Source organism: Helianthus annuus, chromosome 9 (genome assembly GCF_002127325.2).
Source record: "Helianthus annuus cultivar XRQ/B chromosome 9, HanXRQr2.0-SUNRISE, whole genome shotgun sequence".
NCBI classification, from domain to species: domain Eukaryota; kingdom Viridiplantae; phylum Streptophyta; class Magnoliopsida; order Asterales; family Asteraceae; genus Helianthus; species Helianthus annuus.
This window is the reverse complement of record NC_035441.2, coordinates 159,909,184-159,929,842: the sequence shown is the minus strand read 5'-3', so window position 1 is coordinate 159,929,842 and position 20,659 is coordinate 159,909,184. Positions and strand designations below refer to the sequence as shown.

Genomic DNA, 20,659 nt, shown 5'->3' with positions numbered 1-20,659 from the left:
GATGAGAGAGATCGGAAAAAGCCATTATACTTTTACGATTTGTGTGACCCAATTGCACCCGCGTCAACCCCATGAAAAAATTCCTAGATCCACAAAAACCAGGTCATAAAAAGTGGTAATGGACCAACCCTGGAGGGATCGTGGTCCAGTGAGACCAAATGACCGATCTAGGAGAAATAGTCAACACACGCTAGGATCGTATGTGTTATTGTCGAGCATCCCTTTACCCATGCAACCAAAGTAAATATAATTCTAGAGAATGTGCATGATTCGAATGGGAAAGAGTTCACATGGAAAGGCGTTTAGTGCATACGCTTTTTGGTCACTTATGCTTATATTTTCGAATGTCCTAATGATTAAGAAAAAATGCGTAAGCATCCATTTGTCGGGAATGGAAGCCACTCCCAATATGATACGTTGAAAGAACGCTAGATAGAAGTTTGTTTTTGACAAATTAAATAAGATACGAGTAGCCCACCAAGTTAAAACAAAGAGAAACGTCAATTACTTCTTTTCACATTTGACGTGATCCACACGTTTGGACTTTTAATATTCTAAACTTTATTCTTCATTTAAAGACTCGCTGGTATGCACTTTCTAAAGTCTCTATTGCTAAACAATTAAAAACACGTTATTATATGTGCTTACATTTGACCGTTTTAAACAATTAGTTCAGACTTGAGACCCTTAAAAGTCGCATATATTACCGTTTGAAATACCCCAAACCAACTAGCTGACTTACTAGAAGCAAAGCTTGTAAAACCATTACCGGGTATGACTCAAGCCAGATCGGGTATGGAACTGGTTTTAGAGAAGTGATTATTTTTTTCAATTCGGATTTTGACCAGTTAGAGTCGGGTATATACGAGATAAAACCAGTTTTAATTCATAGGGTATTGGCCCGATATATAATCGGCTGGTAGGGCCGGTCTTTCAATACCCGGTTTCAGGTTTTTTTTGTCATGTTCGGTTTTGTACCCGGTTTTTGTGCATCTTTAGATTGTCTTGTCGGTATTTCAATACCCGGTTTCAGGTTTTTTTGTCATGTTCGGTTTTGTACCCGGTTTTTGTGCATCTCTAGAATGTTTTGTCAAAGAGAGACGATGTTTCACTGATTCGTTGTCTTTAAAAAGGTTTAGTTTGACCAATGACCAATGAGGACCATCAAGAATGTGGACAAATCATAAACGAGTTTTTATTACGATTGTTTAATGCTTTTTTTAACAAAAAGGCTATATATACATCATTAAAGTAATGGTTTAATGATATCTAGGCCCACCTCTTTCAACCAACATGACCAAACTTTGATCACAGACCAAACACCCAAATAAACAATTCTCTACCTACCAATCTGTTGCATCTATAAGTAATAAAATTATCTTCTTTCAACAACAAAGAAGAAAAAAATGAAAAAAAAAAAAATAATGTAACTGTATTAACCATCATTAAACAATACCAAGCTCTATACACAACAAACCTAAGAGCAACAACGGTTTCTCTACGCTCAAAAACTACGGAAAATGGAGACGAACGGAAAATCAAAACGAAAAAAAAAAAGTTGTTCATAAGATTAAACCTCTATTATCGACATTTGATTATATAAAGCTTCAGATAACACATGTTACATTAACAGATCCGCATGCTTCGCGGGTAACTAAAGATCTGCAGCAGCAAAAGAAGCAATGTGTATTTAGAATTTATATGAGATTTAAAATATAGGAAAATTGGTATTTAATAAACCAACCTTTGGCCAGTTGGTAAATAATAATCCAACCTACAGAATTGGTATATAATAATCCTACCTATCAATATGTTGGTTCTCAATGAACCTCCGTTAGTTTTTTTTAACTGAAGTTAGTTTTTAAGTTTTATTTATTACACAAACAGTCCCTGTAGTTGTAATTTACTAGTTTTAACTATGAGTTAATAGCCAAAATGGTCCCTGAGGTTAATAGCCACAGCACCGCCACCACCACCACCACCACCGCCACCGCCACCGCCACCGCCACCACCACCACCACCATCGCCATAGCACCTCCACCACCGTAACCATTGCCACAGCACCACCACCACCGCACCGCCACCACCACCACCACCACCAAAACCCACCTTCCTATTTCTAGTGAACCCGAATCCTTAAATCTGAACCCGAAACCCACCGACCAGAACACGAATCGAAACAATGAGACCCGAGCTTCGAACCACCTTCATAACTGCCGTGAAACAGATGCACCACCGCCGCCGTCACGGCGGCGCTACCGTCGTCGGCTCCTCCTCATCTCTCTCTCTCTTTCTTCCTGTCTCTCTGTTCTCCGTCGCTTCAGTCGTGCACCGCCACGATGATGGTGGCCGGCCATGTATTCTCGAGAAAGGGGGGGGTATGTCGTTGATAGAGATCGGATATGAAATAATTGTGATAAATTGAATATAGAGAAGATTATAGAAACAAAGGACAGAACCGATTGTATTGCTGAATACGTATAGGAACAATTACAGAGATAATCCAGGGCCTAGCCCCTCTCTCACTGCACAAGCAGGAGCCCTAATGAACGAACGAACAAACTCAATCCTATCCCTAACATGCCTTATTTCTCTATTACTTATACTACCCTCCATATTACACTTTAGCCCCTTAGGAATACCTATGTATCACTTCCACCTCATAGCTCATTCCCATCATTACTCCCCCCTTCAAAACAGTCTTGTCCTCAAGACTGGAATCGGCTACGTCATCTGGTGGCCGACCTTGCCCATGCACCACCCACAAATGATATAATCCAACAATTAACTCAATGACAGAACTTGCAGTCTTGTACCACCCATGAATATCCGGTAGTTTTGCAAGAAAGAAAGTGCCAACAAGAGCAAACGTGCCAAAAGACAGAACCCGGTCAACATGAGTGGACACAAACTGAGAAGTCCACTGGATGATGAACTCAACGGAATAGCTATCGAAATCACCTCCTCCTTTCCAACCCAGGCGTCTATCACCAATTTTGAACGTAGACACCACTGTGACCAACGGAAATTGTTGTTGAAGCATGGTGAACGTGTGAAGCTGCTGAGACACAAACGCAGGCCCGAGGAATTCCGCAAAATTGCGATGGTGACCAGCTATTTTGGTGAGATTAACCGGAACGGACTTGAAATCCGCTCGTAGAATCAAAGCAAAAGTTGGAAACTCAGTCAGAGAGGCTGGAACCTGAGCGACAACCGGGCGTTCAACAGTGGAAACAAGATCCCACCCCTTCAATGCGGTAGGCCAGAACTTATGTATCTGGTGCACTGGCTGGGATTGAATAGAAGAAGTAGCCGCGAATTCCAACTGCAATCGTAATGGAAATTGATGAACCACGCCATTCACAACCGCATAGAATCGGCGGCGAGTCCTAGATAATGAAATTGAAGACGGAGGAACAGAAGTATTGTTGGCAATCGCGTCGTGGTTGGAGATAACAAACTCCGATGACAAAGGTGAAGATAGAAACTGAACGACATGTTGAACGTCCCCACAGAAAGGGCCCAGATCCGGAGAGTATTGGCCCATAACAAATTGTTGCTCCACCTCGTGGCCCACCCGGGAACCAGAGCGTAACACCCACCGAAGGTCATTAGAGAAGGCCCAATTAGCACCTATTAGCCCCACTTTGGTCTGGTCGGTTGAGTGGTTGTCAGATCTGGGTAGGGCGGCCGCTACTTGAGCCACAGGAGACGAAAAACCAGAATGAGCAACATCGCCAAATGAACTGAATTCAGATCGGGAAGCTGTATGACTAGTCGACATTAAATGTTCAGAGCAACGCAAGCGTTCTTCAGATCTGGAAATTATTGCCGCCAGTTGATCGAGGACAGATGGAGAAGAAGGAAGAGAATCAGAGTGACAATCCACCACACAGTCAAGTTGCAGATCTGAAGGCGGACCTGGAAGAAACGAAGGAGATCCAGATCCTGACGAACTGTCATCAGACCTCGTCTCCTGAAGTTGCATCCAAGTGAGAAACATTTTTTCAAACTCACGGGATTCAGCGCGATTGTCTTCTAATGCCTTCAAAGTGGTTTTGATTTCTGTAACATCAGCTTGAAGTTGTTTAATCTGTTGTTCATGGACATCCAATCGAAAATTATGAACTAGGGTTTCCATGCTGATGAACGACAGGTCACAGGCAGGTCGGACCAATGATAGAGATCGATATATGATAATTGCGATAAACTGAACTGAAATACAAATCGAAGATAAGCAATCACCGAAGTGATCCCAGGGCTACGCCCTCTCTCACTGCACAAACGCAGGAGCCCTAATCGATCTAACAAACTCAATCCTATCCCTAACATGCCTTATTTCTCTATTACTTATACTACCCTCCATATTACACTTTAGCCCCTTAGGAATACCTATGTATCACTTCCACCTCATAGCTCATTCCCATCAGTCGTCCAGTACACGAAGAAGGGGTGTTCGTGCGTCGTCGGAGAAGGAAGTCGCCGGCATCGGTGCCGGTGTTGGCTCTGGTCGGCTTGACCAACTGATCGAGAGAAGGTGGGATGTTGTGGGTGGTGTGTGTTTGCTGTAAAGATGATCGAGAGAGATGAGAGGGCTGTTGTCTTTAGTTGTAGTGGAGGTGATGTGGCGATGGTGGTGGTGGTGGCGGTGGTGGTGGTGGTGGTGGCGGTAGTGCTGTGGCGGAGGTGGTGGTGGCGGTGGTGGTGGTGGCGGCGGCGGCGGTGGCGGTGGCGGTGCTGTGGCTATTAACCTCAGGGACCATTTTGGCTATTAACTCATAGTTAAAACTAGTAAATTACAACTACAGGGACTGTTTGTGTAATAAATAAAACTTAAAAACTAACTTCAGTTAAAAAAAACTAACGGAGGTTCATTGAGTACCAACATATTGATAGGTAGGATTATTATATACCAATTCTGTAGGTTGGATTATTATTTACCAACTGACCAAAGGTTGGTTTATTAAATACCAATTTTCCTAAAATATATAAGATGTATCTTGACCATTGTTTAGGTTTTATTTGACTCAATAATGATTTAATTAATAGATATATTAAGATGTACCTTGACTACTGTTGTGATAATGAGGCTGCTAAGATTTTGTGAAACCGTTCTACGTTTGTCTGCCTATGTCGAGATGATGTCTTTCGTCTTTTTCTTCTCTCACGGAAAAACAAGTCTTCTGTATCGAGAACATACGAGATCTGCCATTATACAACCAAATGTCAAAATCAGATGTTTTAAATTTTTCTTATATATATACTGGCCCTTGAAGTTGTAACATTCCCTATAAACAATAGGGTGGGGATCCTAAGAGAAGTCCACCCTATTTGAGAAACTTGAGAAGCATTCTGGACCACACATTTCCCTAAGTTTTTCGTAATATACACATATGTATAGTTTAAAATTGACTATATACATATATGTATATTATCAAATCTTGGATTATACACATATGTATATAGTCAATTTTAAACTATACATATGTGTATATTACGAAAAGCTTAAGGAAAATGTGTGGTCCAGAATGCTTCTCAAGTTTCTCAATTAGCCTAGTGCTTCTCATACGATCCTAACCCATAAACAATATTGGTTTAATCCAATCACTACACGAGGGCAATGAAAATTTATAATAATATTTTTTTCAATTGTATGTACCTTTGAGGAGCTGCAAGACATCTTGTACTCCAAACCGTTGACCACACGAGCACCTTCCATGGCAAGTGATTCATCCACCCGCCGCTTATTTCTGCACGTATCAGCATAGCTTTGACCATGTTGACTCTTTTTTCTTTGTTTTTTTATTTACAATTTTAGAATACAGAATAATTCTTTTATTAAATTAAGGGTCTGATTCATATTTTTTTCGAACGGCAAACGGGTCAATTTCATATAGTTGGAATAGGGACTGCCAATTATTCATTTTATATTAAACGAACCTATCCAAGCGGCATCGCTTTAATGTTTCGAGCCTCGGTGAGCTCACTCGTTTGACTTCTCAATTTATAGAAGAAAGAAAACATCCAGTCTTTTTTATTTGATATATGAATGTATATGTGCAAGAAACACAATTTTTAAAAATTCAAACAATAATGAGCTATCTTAAGCAATATCCAAGCCAAGGTCGAGCTAAATTTCAGCTAGTTTTGGATTCGTGCCGAGCCAATCTGGCTCGTTTAACTTCGAGCCCAAGCTCGGGCAGAAGTTGGCTCGGCTTGGCTTGGCTCGCCGTTAATTAACCCTAGTCAAACCAATAATAACTAATTACTTTGTTACCTCTGCATCATGATGCTAGATTGCTTTTTTGCAGTTGCAACCGAAAGAAAATCTTTGTGAAGATAAGTAGAGAAATGAGGATCTACACAAACTGCAACAACTTCAGGCTTTTCAATCCCGTCATCCATAAGCTGGATGGTTAACCGAGAAGGACCAGATGACTGCAGACCAGAAGAAAAAAAATGTAAACGGCTCACTTCCCATAATATGCAAATTAAAAGAAAATAAAAACCTACACATTGAAATCTGTATATGTTCTCATCATGAAGAAGGACATGTGCATTTTCATAGTATACAGAATCAATAAACTTCTCTGGTTTACGGGATCTTTCATACTCATATAGCTGCAAGAGTTTGTTATCCATTTCATCACCAGCAATGCTTTGAAGCTGCATCAAGAAAGAAGAAATTAAAAACTTTACTCCATATAATCATTACATATGTCATTAACACTGCCACGGTATTCTTTCATATTAATACCTGTTTAACGAGCTTGTAAATCAGCTTGTCCAATGTAAATAAAACATACGACTGGTTTCCAATAATGGCCCGGCAATCATCTTCGAATTTTGCGTTATCAGAAACACCATCAAGTAAATTGTATAAAGAACTCATAAATCTGCAAAAGTATTACGACAGCATGTCAGACGTCCAGATTCTACATAAAACTTTGATCAAGAAATAATAAACAAGTGTAACAAACTTACATAGAGTACACATCGTCAGGGGAAGAATCTTTAGCAGCTCTCTGCCTTGCTTCAGCAGATGCACAAAAAAGTTTAGCAGATGATAGTCTCTCGTATAATACCTGAAAATAAACATAGAAATAAATATTCTGTGCAAGTAAAGATAATAATAGAGATAAAGAGTAAAATCCCCCCCCCCCAAGGTTTAGCCAGCCTTGCAACTTTCGCCCAAAGGTTTGTTATTCCGCATCTGAATCCAAAAGGTTTGAAATCTTACCATTTTCATCTGGCTCGTTAACTCAATCCATTTTTCTCCATTAAGTCAGGGGTATTTCAGTCTTTTTCAGGGGTATTCGACCGAATTGTCCTTTAAGTTAACAACAAAAGACGGAATTGCCCTTGATTAACGGAGAAAAATGGATGGAGTTAACGAGCCGAATGAAAATAGCAAGATTCAAACCTTTTGGATCCAGATGCGGAAAAACAAACCTCTGGACGAAAGTCGCAAAACTGGCCAAACCTCAAGGACGAAAATGGCATTTTACTCCAGAGATAATAAATAAAGTGCTAGTTATGAGTCTTATGGTTGCAAAAACAATATTATATTATTATGTATATACTTACTTGATGAAGCCTAAAAAGTGTATAAAACCCATCATTCCCATAGAACACACGACAATCCTTTTCAGCACCACATGATGATGAGGCTACACATTTAGCCAATGGTTTTGAGGTCCGCAAATAATATAAGCCATCTCCGGAAACAAAGTTTGTATCCTCTGCATCTCCTTCACTTTCGGCTTTACCGTCCACATCATCGTCATCGTCATGCTCTCCGTCTTCCTCTTCATGTTCTTCTTTAGACACGTCATCATCCCCAGCAGATTCACTGCCGCTGACATCATCATGGTCTCTATTTTCACTGTCTTCATCATCACCGATATTCGACTCGTCAAAATCACGATTAGGTGACAACTCACCCTCTTCTTTCTCAGCTTTAACGGGCTCAACATTCCTTCCGTTAGCCACCGTTACAAGAGCACCAATATTTGATTTGGCTTCATGGCCGTTGTCAGTAAAATTACTCTCTTTATTGGGTTGAAATCCGTCTTTTTCCTTAACCGATGTATCTCCGTTTTCGAGAGCGTTCTTTTGAGAATGCGCTTTATCTGGTGAACTGCTTTGATCTCCATTGCAAACTGGCTTTGGCTGATTAGGGTTCACGGATCCGTTATCGGTCTCTTGCACTACGCACGTACCTGTGTTCTTCGTAGAGCCGTGAGAGTTGGAAGGCTGAGAAGGAACACCGAGCACAGGTTCCAGGAAAGTCGACCAAAGATTCAAAACTTTGTTCAGTTGTTCCTTGCTTGTGCAAATCTCTTCACATGAATACTTTATAAGTTTAAACGCATCTTCATGAATGTCACTATCAGTATATTCAAATTCAAGATTCGGTGAAATAAAGTGTCGGCTTCCAGCAGAGATACTATGGAGCAAGTCTTCATCGTTTTGACTTTTTCCCTTTATTTCTTTTATCTCGGCCACCAACGCTGTTTATTATATTAAGACGCATTAAAAATTAAGAAGTTGAACATATATGCAAAAAATCACTAAAGTCGACTTACATTTTGTGCTCAAATTCTTTGAATCTTGTTGCTTGAAATAGAAGCTTCGATGATCAAGTGACTTGTAATGATTTTTTGCATATATGTCGGCCCAAACTTTATTAAAGTCGGATTTACACTTTGTCCACTCCTCTTGTTTCTGTTTAAGACGAGTCAAGACGACAGGCAATGCGGCTGATGGGTTTCTACGAAGCGTTTCCATAGCATCAAGACCATGATCACCATATAACCGCTCCATGCACCGTAAATTCAGAGCTACACACATTCACATAGAGATTAAGCATCAGAACAAATCGTAGATGAAAGTTCTATCAAGTAATATAATATAATTGTCTAGGCCTGTAAACGAACCAAACGTTCATGAACTGTTCGTGGACTTGTTCGGCGGGAAGTTCGTTTATTTTATAAATGAATGAACATGAGCACACACATTTTGTTCATTCATTTAAGATCGTGAACGTCCTTTTATGTTTGTTTATTTACATTTGTTAATGTTCGTTCGTTTATGTTTGTTCGATTATGTTCGTTTCAATTTAAATATATAAGTAGTTATATTTATATAAATACTAAACATAAAAGAAACTTTCTACTGCTTATAAAAATTAAAATATAACTAGAAGATAATTGAGCTTTCTAGTAATAAAAATGGGTTCTCCAATGTAATTTATCGCAATTAATCACAAATTTATATACAAAACTTACTTATGTTCGTTTATGTTTAGTCAATTATGTTCATTTATGTTTGTTCAATTATGTTCAATTGTGTTGCTTGTTTATTAAATTATGTTTTTTTAAGTTTGTTTGTTTATGTTTGTTAACTATTCGTTAAAATTTTTAAACGAACGAACACCAACATGACCATTTTCTTAATAAATGAACATACACAAAAAATATGTTTGATTATATGTTCGAGTTCGGTTAAAATTAAATGAATGAACACGTACATGCCTCAGTTCGTGTTCGTTCAGTTCATTTACAGGCTTATATAATACTTTTAGCTTACCCGGGAAGTGGTCTTCTATACGGATGGGGGTATCAGGACTGATTATCTTGTTGTTAATATTGTTCAATAACTCCTCGGCACGTTTAGCAGTCGATTTCACAGACTCCAACAACATATCAAGTTCAAACCTGGCATCACCATAAAGCAAAGGGGCATTAATAATAATAAACGTAAAATGAACATATAAGGCTTTTTTCCCTTTTAGGTTACCTGTCATCCTCACATCTGAATAAGCTTTCTTCATACTGGTTTCTACGCATGTGCTTGAAAGAATAATCTTCACTACCAGAAGTCACAGACACCCAAAGCTCATTCAGTACTTGAGTACCAAGCTCTGACCTCTGGCTAACCGACGGTATCGGATACTGTAGAATACATAATCCAAAATATTTATAATTATGAAACAATTATTATTATTATTATTAATTATTATTATTATTAATATTAATATTAATATTATTAAATAACAACTTGGTGCTACAGTACATGGAAAGCCCTCAATTTCCGATTAATTACAATATTGCCATTATATACTGTGAATCTGTATGTTAACTAGGGGTAGAAATGGGGTCCACGCCTATTTAGCTTTATTTTTTTATTTACTTTTATTTTTTAGTTTCTTTTATTAAAATAATGATTAAAAATGATTTTAATATAAAATTAAATAAATAAAAAGAAAAATCTTGAAAAGTGGTATGAAAAATATTGGTTTTGTATAAAGTGGTGTATAGGACCGACCCATAAACTCGCACTCGCATTTTTTTGAAGATAATAATAATAAATGTTCGATAACTAAAATAAATATAAGTATTTATTTTAAATAGATAATAGCAAAATTTTTGCATTTTCTTATTTTTTATGTTATCTGAATTGATGTTTTAAACGGGTAATTTTTAATTAGAACAAGTTGGTTTTTAATATATGATATAATTGCTTAAAAACTGGTCTTCACTCTTTGGTTCGTACACGGGTTCCCCCGCCACAACACGCGGTGGGGAAATCCTAGTTATTTTTAAAAAGATGAAAAGGATGCAAAGAACTCACGTCATCAGGAAGAAGCCGGTAACTTGGAGTACAACGTTGACAATCAGAGAGGTCGAGTTCTTGGATAGATTTGGCCCAATATTTCTCTTTGTATTTGTCTCGTTCTTTTGAAGCATCGGTTTCACGCCTGCTATGTTCCCTCTCTTTCTCCTCGGTTCTGGTTGATTTGGATACATGCCCTTCGTTCCATAAAGATTCTGCCACATGTGAAATAGAGAAAACATAAATTAAATGACTGCAAATTAAATAAGATTTTGCAAAGCAGAAAAGAAAAGGACGTACTTTTGTCCATGACACCAGCAAGGAATCCATCTGTAGACAAACAAAAATATTAGATGAAATTCTCAAAAGGAAAAAAGAACATATCCGGTATTAGGGCTGCAAATGAACTGAATGTTCAGCGAACAATTCATGAACCGTTCGGCGGGAAGTTCGTTTGTGTCCGTTCGTTTAATAAATGAACAAACACAAACAAGAAAACTCGTTCGTTTAGTTAAATGAACGAACATGAACAGAGGCCGCGTTCGTTCGTTTATGTTCATGAACGTTGGGTAATGTGTTCATTTAGGTTTGTTAGTTCATTGGAGTTTTAATTTTTATATTTTATATTTAAATAAATCAACATTCCCACTAATAAAATATTTAACAAATATTAGTGTATTGTATTTTATTTTAATTATTTAATAAATATCAGGTTAGTATAAGTATACAACGGGTGGATCAACATAATATTTTGTGATGAAAGATACCGATTTTATTCAAAACTTAAAACATGTCCGTTTGTGTTCATTTGTTTTTTATGAACGTTCGTTTGTGCTTCATTTATGTTCATGCATGTTCATTTGTGTTCCTAATCATCCGTTTGCCTTCTTTAGTTCACAGCCCTATCCGGTATGTTAGTAATTAGTTTGACATTCACCTATATTTTCACAAATGAACACGTTCAATTTTCTTAATGAACAAACACGAACAGAAAATCTCATTTGGTAAGTGTTCATTAACACATAATTTCCTTAATGAACGAACACGAACAAGATCTTGTTCGTATTCGTCCGGTTAGTTTACAGCCCTATCCGGTATGTTAGTAATTAGTTTGACATTCACCTATATTTTCACATCGTTCCAGAAACGTGCTAAATCCTTCCATAAGATCTGGGTGCTTTCCAAGTAAATCCGCAACCTGAGAATATATAAGTCCTAGATATCAAAATACCAAATTTGCAAAAATAAACTTCTTTTTAAAATGTTTGTTTTTTCAAGTAAAACAAATGACAAAGAATTAGGTGTTAAATATGTAGCAAAATATCATAACATACCAAGCTTTGTAGTTCCTTCCTTGTAATTATTTCCGTGCTATAGATGTGCAAACATTTCAAAAATGCTTGATAATCATCTTGATTGTGCAATCTATCCTTCACTTTCTCACAGAAAGTAAATTCTTGAATGTACATATCTGTAACGCATAAATACTCAACTGTCAGAGTTGTTCTGTTTATAAATTGGTTAACAGATACCCGAACAATTAACTCACTTTTTAAGGAATCTTTATCACTATGCGAGGCCACACCTGAATGAACTCCAAAATCTTCAATCTTGCTTGAAGATTTTCGTTTTTCTATATGACGCGTGTCTTTATTAGCATCATGATCGGGCTCTTTGTAATCCTGATCAGAGGTTCTTCGATCCCTGCTTTCCTTTTCAGACCGCTTTCTCTGGTCCTTGTGAAACTTCATCGATGTTTTGTCATCCTCGTCAGCGTTTAGATCCAGCTCGGGATGCGAACCGTTGATCCGATCTTGTCGGCTGCCCCCTCGTGGCTAATGTCATTACAGAGTCACAGCCTTAGTCACTCATGATAAATCAACATAGTGTAAAACTTGTAAAATTAACTACATTACCTTGATATCCGTTTGCGCCTGTTTATGTGGACCCATTGCAGAGCTCCGTTGTTCATCGTAACGGTGTCGTCCCAACGAAGCATGATGCGCAGATGCGGCGGCAGATGCATCTGGCATAAACTTTGTGAATTCGTCGAGAAGATCGGGTTGATCGTCAAAAAGTGCAGCAACTTCATGGTAAACTTCATTGATGCCCTTTTGTTCTTTCCGATACATGTTCAAGATGTCCAAAAACGACTTGTATACATGGTCATCGTTTTGGAAACGTTTCTGCAAACCAAACGAGTTAGAAAAATGCCAACTTTAGCTCTATAAAGGTTACGAAGTTTTAGATACGCGCAATTAATGAAGTTTACCTATTAAGGTAAAAAGGGAAACTTGATGAATAAATTCGGCAGTGGACACGTTGTTGGGACAAACTAAAATAGGAAAGCGATATTTCTTATCGAACTGAAAAGAAAATTTACCTTTATTTTGTTTACAAAACTTATAGCCTCTTCAAACTCCACTGTTTTCTTTGGTGGAGGCTCGTCCTCTTCAATTACGGTAATTTCATACCCTTTGGGCAAGAAAGTGTTGAACCCGAAAATTAGATTATTATGACCTTTAAACAAGTCTTTGACCCTAGCTATGACGCCAGCAGTATCAATTCTGCACCAGGGAATCTACTGAATGAGTTATATAATCAACATAACTAGTTATTTTCCAAACAAAAATAAACGTCATGTACCTTTGAGCTTTGAAATCTTTCATTACGTCGAGAAACATGTCGTACTTTTCTCTTTGTCCATGGAACATGTCCTTAACTTGTTTTAAATAGGTTAATGCATCGTTCGTTGTGAGCTTTTGTGCGCTGCTACCGCTTCCACCGCTTCCTGCAGCGGACCCTCCTGCCGCCTCACCTACTCCTTCATCTCCCGGAGCAGGAGCAGGAGCAGGAGCTTGACCGTATCTTCAACGCGAAAAAAAAAGTCAACACTTTGTCATTAAATATGAGATCATATCAGACGTGCATAACAAGCCGTAAAAGGTAAACATAACCCTTTATAATAACCTAATCACACTACCATAAAAAACCTTCATATCCATATCAAAAACTTCCATCTATCCGCAACTTATTAACACATACTTTAAACACAAGTCACCAAATAACATCAGATTACAAAAGTTTCACAAGACACCTTAACAACCACACATCAATCCACCAAAACCCTAACCTAACCCTAATTCCCTATCAAAACTCAAAACAAAATCCAAAAGTCAAACAATTAACCACAAAAACACATATTCCCCTAAAAATCACCACCTCAAATCACACCAACACATTCCAACACAAATCACACTACCAACTGCAATTGTTAATTTCCGGTAACTAAAACAAAATATCATACACAAAAAATCAAAAATTTACCATAACAAACCTTCATATTCAAATCAAAAACTTCCATCTATCCACAACTAATTAAAATAATGATTCAAACACCATACAACCTCAAATCACAAAAATTCACAAAACACCTAACCAAACACCACATCAATCCAGCAAAAGGTCCAAAACTGTAACCTAACCCTAATCAAAACATAAACAAAAACTCAAAAGTCAAACAATTCACCACAAAAACACATATTCCCCTCAAATCACATCAATCCACAACAACACATTCCAACACACTAAAACCTAACAAAAACAAACAATTTAAACAAAACAAAACAAACAGAAACCATACATATCTCCTCTAGGAGGAACAAATGGCCGCTTGAATTGAGAACTGCTATACACATCATCCCGCACACGTTTCATCCCTACACAACAACAATTATCGTTAACATAAACATCAATCACATACAAATTGTAAAGATAAGGAGCAAATCGGTTACCGATAACAACAAAGAAGATTATTATAAGGATTACCGGTGAAGTTGCCCTCACGGAAAGCAAATTAGGGGAGATCTAACCGCTGAACAGAATCGAAGAACTTAATTGACCTACAGATCGAGGTTTTTATGAGGAACAACAGTTTGTGTTAGCACAAGTTTTTGAGAAGAAAAGAGGAGGTTAGAGAAATTTTTTTGTTTTGTGAGTGATTGCAATTGCAAGCAAAATTACGTGACAATATTTACATGGTTTTGTATATATAGGGGGGTTTATACTACTCAAAGTCACATTTTGGTTTTCAGTTTATGAGTTTATGAGGTTGTTTCACTTGTTGGGCTGGCTTTTTTGTGTTGTATTGGGCCGAAAATGTGGGCTGCTTTTTAGGGTTGCGAGAATGTGGGGGTGTTTGTTATTATTATTATTTTATATGTTAAGTGTGAAAATATACTTTACTTAGTTGTCATGTTATGCTAATGGTTTATTTCATTATTATAGTATAGGGGCACGTTTATCGAGGAATTATGATGATTTTATTATGTGTGTTGTGTTATTAGGCTGGTTTTGCGACACGTTATTAGTAAGGTCGTGGAAATTTGTTTTCATGAGGTTGTAAAGAACATTGTTCTTATAAATGATTTTGTTGTCGTTTATGGAAGTGGTAGGTTAGATGCATGTGTGTTATACGCTTTGAATAAAGAAAGTATTAAAAGTTAGTAATGAAGATTTAGTAGAGCATTCACATCCAGCTCCCTAAAAATATACATACATTTCACTAAAAAACAACTCCTGTATCAATATATTTTCACTAAAAACAAATACTTTTTCTCTCTCATTTTTAATTAAATAATATTTTTATACCTTTATCATTACATTTTTCTCTCTCCTTCACTCACAACCACTTTCAATATATATTAAAAAATTATAGTGGGTGAACAGGGTCCCTCCAAATATACATATGAACAGTAACATTTTCTCTCTCCTCCACTCACAACCACTTTTTATACTCTTTATATTTTAAAAACCTCACACACAGATTTCAATTCCTAGGATGTGAATGCTCGTAATTATTACATGTGTTAATATAAGACTGATTGAAATTGGAAAATGTTATAAATAATTAGTAATGAAGATTTAGTAATTATTACATGTGTTGATAAGGTGTTTGTGATTAAGTTTGGAAATGACTAACTAATTTATTACATTAAAAAAAAAAAAAAAAAAAAGCCCCTAAGACCATAGGGTGCACTCTAACATTTAGAGTGTTTAACAATGACATGTCATGTTAACTAATATTGCAAACCGCTCCTTTCTTGTGTTAAAGGGCATTAAATGGGGTATGTGTTAACATGTTAACCCAGTGTTAAGAGATTGAATTAATTATTTTTTTTCTTTTTTAGACCAAAAACCACTAAAAGATAGGGTTAGATGAAGTTAATAGGATTAATCCATTTCCTTGGATTGGGGCAAAGTGAAATGGGAAAAAAAAGGTTGATGTAGCACTTAGGTAGAATTAAGATATGTTAAAGTATACCAAAAGGCGTAAGTTAATAAGTTATTTCTAAAAGCCAGGATTTGTGCCTTTTTCAAATGACTTTAATTTTTTGGCTCTAATAAGTTAATAAGTCATTTTCAAACTCAGGGGTTGTTTGTTTACCTCTTATTGAGGCTCTTAATGGTTCAGACCTCTTACTGGTTCAGCACTTAATGGTTCAGACTGTTTGTTTCACGAGCAGATGTCTGAATGGTTCAGACATTTGCCTCTGAATGGTTAAGCATTATACATAGTCTGTATGGTTAAGACCTCTAATCTGAATTGGTTAGACATTTGCCTCTGAACGGTTAAGCATTATACAGGCTCTTAATGGTTCAGACCTCTTACTCGTTCAGCACTTAATGGTTCAGACCTCTTACTGGTTCAGCACTTAACCATTCAGATGTTGTCAAGTAGCCCCTCAATCCCAAACAGAATGAAGAGTTTAAAAAGAATATATGTTTTATTACTATAATTTTCTAATCTATATATGATAAAAAAGAAGTTGAATGAACAGTGATTTAGTATTAAATTAAAATTAGAATTAGAATTAGAATTATTTAAATTAGAATAGAATGAATAGTAACATCATTAAGAGATGAGCAAATGGTATCGGGTATAAGTAATGGTCTCAAATTTACCAAATTATTTAAAATTAGAATGGAATGAATAGTAACATCATTAAGAGATGAGCAAATGGTATCGGGTATAGGTATCGGTCTCAAATTTACCAAACCGGTGTATTTTCGGTACCGGTTCTACACAGGTATTCACCGGTTTTTACCCTCAAATACCGGTGCCGTACCTGTACCGACCAGTACCGAACCGTACCATACTAGGTATATTCGGTACCGGTACCAACTTTTGGGGATTTCGGTAACGGTATTTTCCTCCGTACCGGTTGGTAACGAACTCATCAAATCCTATAGCAACGCAACAATGCAAGTAATTGCACCGTTTAGATTACTTTTCATACACACAGTAAGTAAACTGTATTTCGTTTGAATGAGGTTTTATATACACAACAACGTATTTTGCTTTTTTTTTTGTCTTTTTCTGTAATGAATGAATTGTAGCATGTAAAATTAACTTGGATATTTAGAATATTGATGAGCAAATCGTATCAAATCCTGTATACGAACCGGTATCGTATCGGTACCAAATTTACTATACCAAACCAATTTGGTACCCACCTTTTGGCGTTTTCAGAATCGTTACTTTCGGTTCGACACCGGTCTAGCACCATACCTGTATTTATTGATTTTTACCTTCAAATACCATACCGTATTATACCGAGCATTTTCGGTGCCGGTACCTAATTTCGATGATTTTCCAGATCGGTACTTTCGCTGCCGTTACCGGTACCGAGCTCATCCATATTTTAACGTGTTAGCACCGTAATAACTGAACTGAAAACAACCGAATTTCCAACGTGTAGGACGTGTGGGCCCTATTATTATATATTAGGTTATTTAAAATCATTTTTTAAGACGGAGTGACTATCCTTACCACGTCATTTTATTTATGTTTTGATATTAAGTATCTGTTTGTCGTTGCTGACACGCCTTTTGTAGTCACTGAGTCCCGCCGCAACGCGCGGGATGAAAATAACTAGTTAAGAAATAAAGTATGAATCAATGAAATAAAAGAGGCGGAATTTTATTTATTTATTTATTTATTTTTTTAACTCACATAGTTAAGACGTGACGAGACTAGAAATTTATTTATATAGATATTAACTATCTGAGAGCAAGGTGGTGTTTGGGATTCCTTATTTTCCCTCAACTTTTAACTTATTGACTTTTATAAGTTAATAAGTTGTTAAAATAGTGTTTGGCAAAATGAGAAGGACTTTTAAAATGACTTTTAGTTTAGTCTTGATAAGAAGCTTTTTGAGAAGTCATGATTTCTCACTTCTCAAACCTCAAAAGTCCTTTTATGAACAAAATCTCCATTAAATCCCCATTTTACATGAATAAGTTAAACCAAACACCTTTTAAAAAACAACTTATTGACTTATTGGCTCATAAGCTAACCCAAACACTTTTTTAAAAAGTCCTTTTCAAAAAGTCATAAGTTAATAAGTCCTTCTTACGAAAAGTCCTTTTTAACTTAAATAAGCTAACCCAAACACTCCCCAAGTATTATTCTAATTCATAATGATTCCATATCATTTTAGTTAGGTGCGTATGTTTAATCATTTTAATTACTTTTGGACTATCAGAGGTTTTTTTTTTCTTTTGAATGACGAGAGGAGTGGACTAAAAGTTTGTAAGTGAGAGGCTTTTATAGAAAAATAACTATTTTAACCTCTAAAAATAATAAACTTTTTAATGTATAAGTTTTTAAAACTTTTAGTTATGTCCATTTTGGTTATTTATACATTTTATTAAAAGCTATATCTAAAAAGGTACAGGTACCAGCTACCAGCATCCAGTGTCACACACCCAAAATACCACTTGCGGAAACACCGCGGGACGTGTGACGTACCAGGATCTAGCCACCAATCACATTGAACTCATAACAATATTTTAAATAAAAACTTTCATTCATTAACATAAGGTGTTACAAAACGTTAAATGTAATTCATCGTATACAGCGGAAGCATAAATCATTTGTTAAATGTTCCATAATCCATATGTACGAAAACCATTAGACTTGTCTTACGATTCCATGTATTTCGACCCATGACCACTCCAGCATCCCAGACTGCAAGTTCCAATTAAGTATACCTATAGACCTGCAAGTATGCAAAAAAAAGTGTATCAGACGACGCTGGTGAGTTCACTGATTTGTTAAACCGTTCGTTACCGATTACTGATTCATGTTATGTTGATAATAACTTGATACCGCAGACGGCCCTTTTTGCCCTTCTCCAATGCTCTATCAAACATTGGTCATGATTTAAATTTATTAGATCACACCCGTCTTATCCAGGTACGTCGTGAGGGTGCCAAACCTAATAGCGCTATCAACTAATAACCCTGTTGCCTTACAAGCAACTAACCCGGTAGTATGATGAGACTTAAGTGATAGAAAGTAAGTGTATTATCCAACATAACCGTTTACTGGAAACCGTTGCATATCTCCTGCAAGGATATGCGTTTGTGAGATCCGCCTCACATCTCCTACAAGGATGTGGGTATTTGAAAACTGCCTCATATCCCCTACGAGGATATGGGTTTACGAAAATCCGTTTACAAGTTTTGTTAGTTTGATTGTTTCCACCGGATGCATGCTTGTTTTGATATAAGTGAACTCACCTTGGTTTGCTCGGTATGACTAGTTACTTGTTCACACTTAGTTAGTCGAAGCCTATGGTGTTTATATACACGAAATCAGTTTACATTCACATTGTACGCGTATAAGTTTATAATCGTAGTGTGCATTCAAAACAACGATCACTAAATAACACATAGCAGCTATTCAAGCTCATGCAAAACCATACTTCACATATATGATTCATAACAGCGCCTAACAGTTAATTGTGCCATTCATAAAAACCAATTTATATTTCCTCAGTCATAACTAACATCATTAACATGCAGTAACATAGTCATTCATTATCATGCTCATTCTAAACCACAGTCTGTTGATGAGGTTCCTTTCTAACGACGAACCTTCAGGGTGACGAAACACTCAGGTTATTCGTCGACATGGAGGTGACGAAACACTCAGGTTATTCATCGACATGGGGGTGACGAAACACCAAGGTTGTTCGCCGACGGGGTAACTTCGTGGGGAGGAAGACCTTGGTCGCCATTCATATCAGTTTTCAAGGTTTTGCCTAAATCACAGCAATCAGTTACGCTAAACATTTGAAACGTCTTCCCACGAATCATTAACAGGAATCAAAATCTATTAACATACAATCATAGATCAAAACATGAACCCTAATCATTTACTATCTCGAAGTGACAGGTTAACATGTGATCATCGTGTAGGTCCGAGTCAGATTTCTCAGCCACATGACAACCCCTTCATAACAACTGATTTACAACGTTTAATTATTCATATCATACGAGTCCGAATTCATTGGTTAATTATCAAAAGCATAATCATATCATCAACAGTTCACAAACCCTTCAAATAAATCACATAACCCTAGAGTATCACATCACATCACAACTGATAATTTTATAGATTTAGCGATTCATATCGAACAACAAATGATAATGGAACACTAACCGAGATATCAGATGGTTTGATCACACACAACCAGCTTCATAGGAGAAAGAAGGTTACGAAGAAGAGGGTTGCCGTCGATGTAAAGAGAAGTCTAGGGTTGTGAAGTATGCACATGCACTCACATATATTATGAAAGGAGTGGGTTTGGGCTTGAATAATGAACTGGGCCACACTTGGGCCAAAAGCCCATAAGGCGAACATCTTCGACGAAGGTATTCTTCGTCGTGATTCTAATGACGAAGTCCCCCATGTTTCGTCGAGTAGTCCACTATTTCGCCGAGTAGAGGTGATGACGAAGATCTAATGTTTCGTCCAATGTGAGGGTGCATGGGTTAAGTCTGTCTAATCTTAAACAATTAATAAGTTTTCAATACATTAATCATATTCATTAATTATATGACCAAACAATAATACAATAATCATATTCATTAAATTAATCATATAACAAACGTGCACCCGTTACAACGCAACAAATTATGAAAACACAGTTGTGAAACAAGCAACGTGTCGAGAAAAGACCTTGAAAGCTCG

At 36.9% G+C, this 20,659-nt stretch overlaps 1 protein-coding gene across 3 annotated transcripts; it reads right to left on the bottom strand.

Annotated features, from left to right (window-relative positions):
* Positions 1 to 1,340: 1,340 nt before the first annotated feature.
* LOC110879252 (paired amphipathic helix protein Sin3-like 1) lies at positions 1,341 to 14,652 on the bottom strand. 3 transcript variants are annotated; one of them, XM_022127678.2, is made up of 21 exons: positions 14,412 to 14,652; positions 14,261 to 14,336; positions 13,264 to 13,485; positions 13,001 to 13,184; positions 12,534 to 12,803; positions 12,167 to 12,452; positions 11,952 to 12,088; positions 11,740 to 11,815; positions 10,918 to 10,947; positions 10,636 to 10,832; positions 9,802 to 9,956; positions 9,592 to 9,719; positions 8,589 to 8,843; positions 7,588 to 8,513; positions 6,985 to 7,085; positions 6,758 to 6,896; positions 6,514 to 6,666; positions 6,278 to 6,438; positions 5,660 to 5,750; positions 5,066 to 5,205; positions 1,341 to 1,662 (listed from the first exon to the last, which is right to left on the bottom strand). In XM_022127678.2, the coding sequence occupies exons 2-20, from the start codon at positions 14,332 to 14,334 to the stop codon at positions 5,071 to 5,073; spliced, it is 3,720 nt and encodes a 1,239-aa protein (XP_021983370.1). In that variant the 5' UTR covers positions 14,335 to 14,336; positions 14,412 to 14,652; the 3' UTR covers positions 1,341 to 1,662; positions 5,066 to 5,070. The 3 variants fall into 3 exon arrangements, with proteins under 3 accessions (XP_021983370.1, XP_021983369.1, XP_021983371.1); XM_022127677.2 differs by having other exon boundaries at positions 14,446 to 14,652; XM_022127679.2 differs by having other exon boundaries at positions 12,203 to 12,452; positions 14,446 to 14,652.
* Positions 14,653 to 20,659: the final 6,007 nt, after the last annotated feature.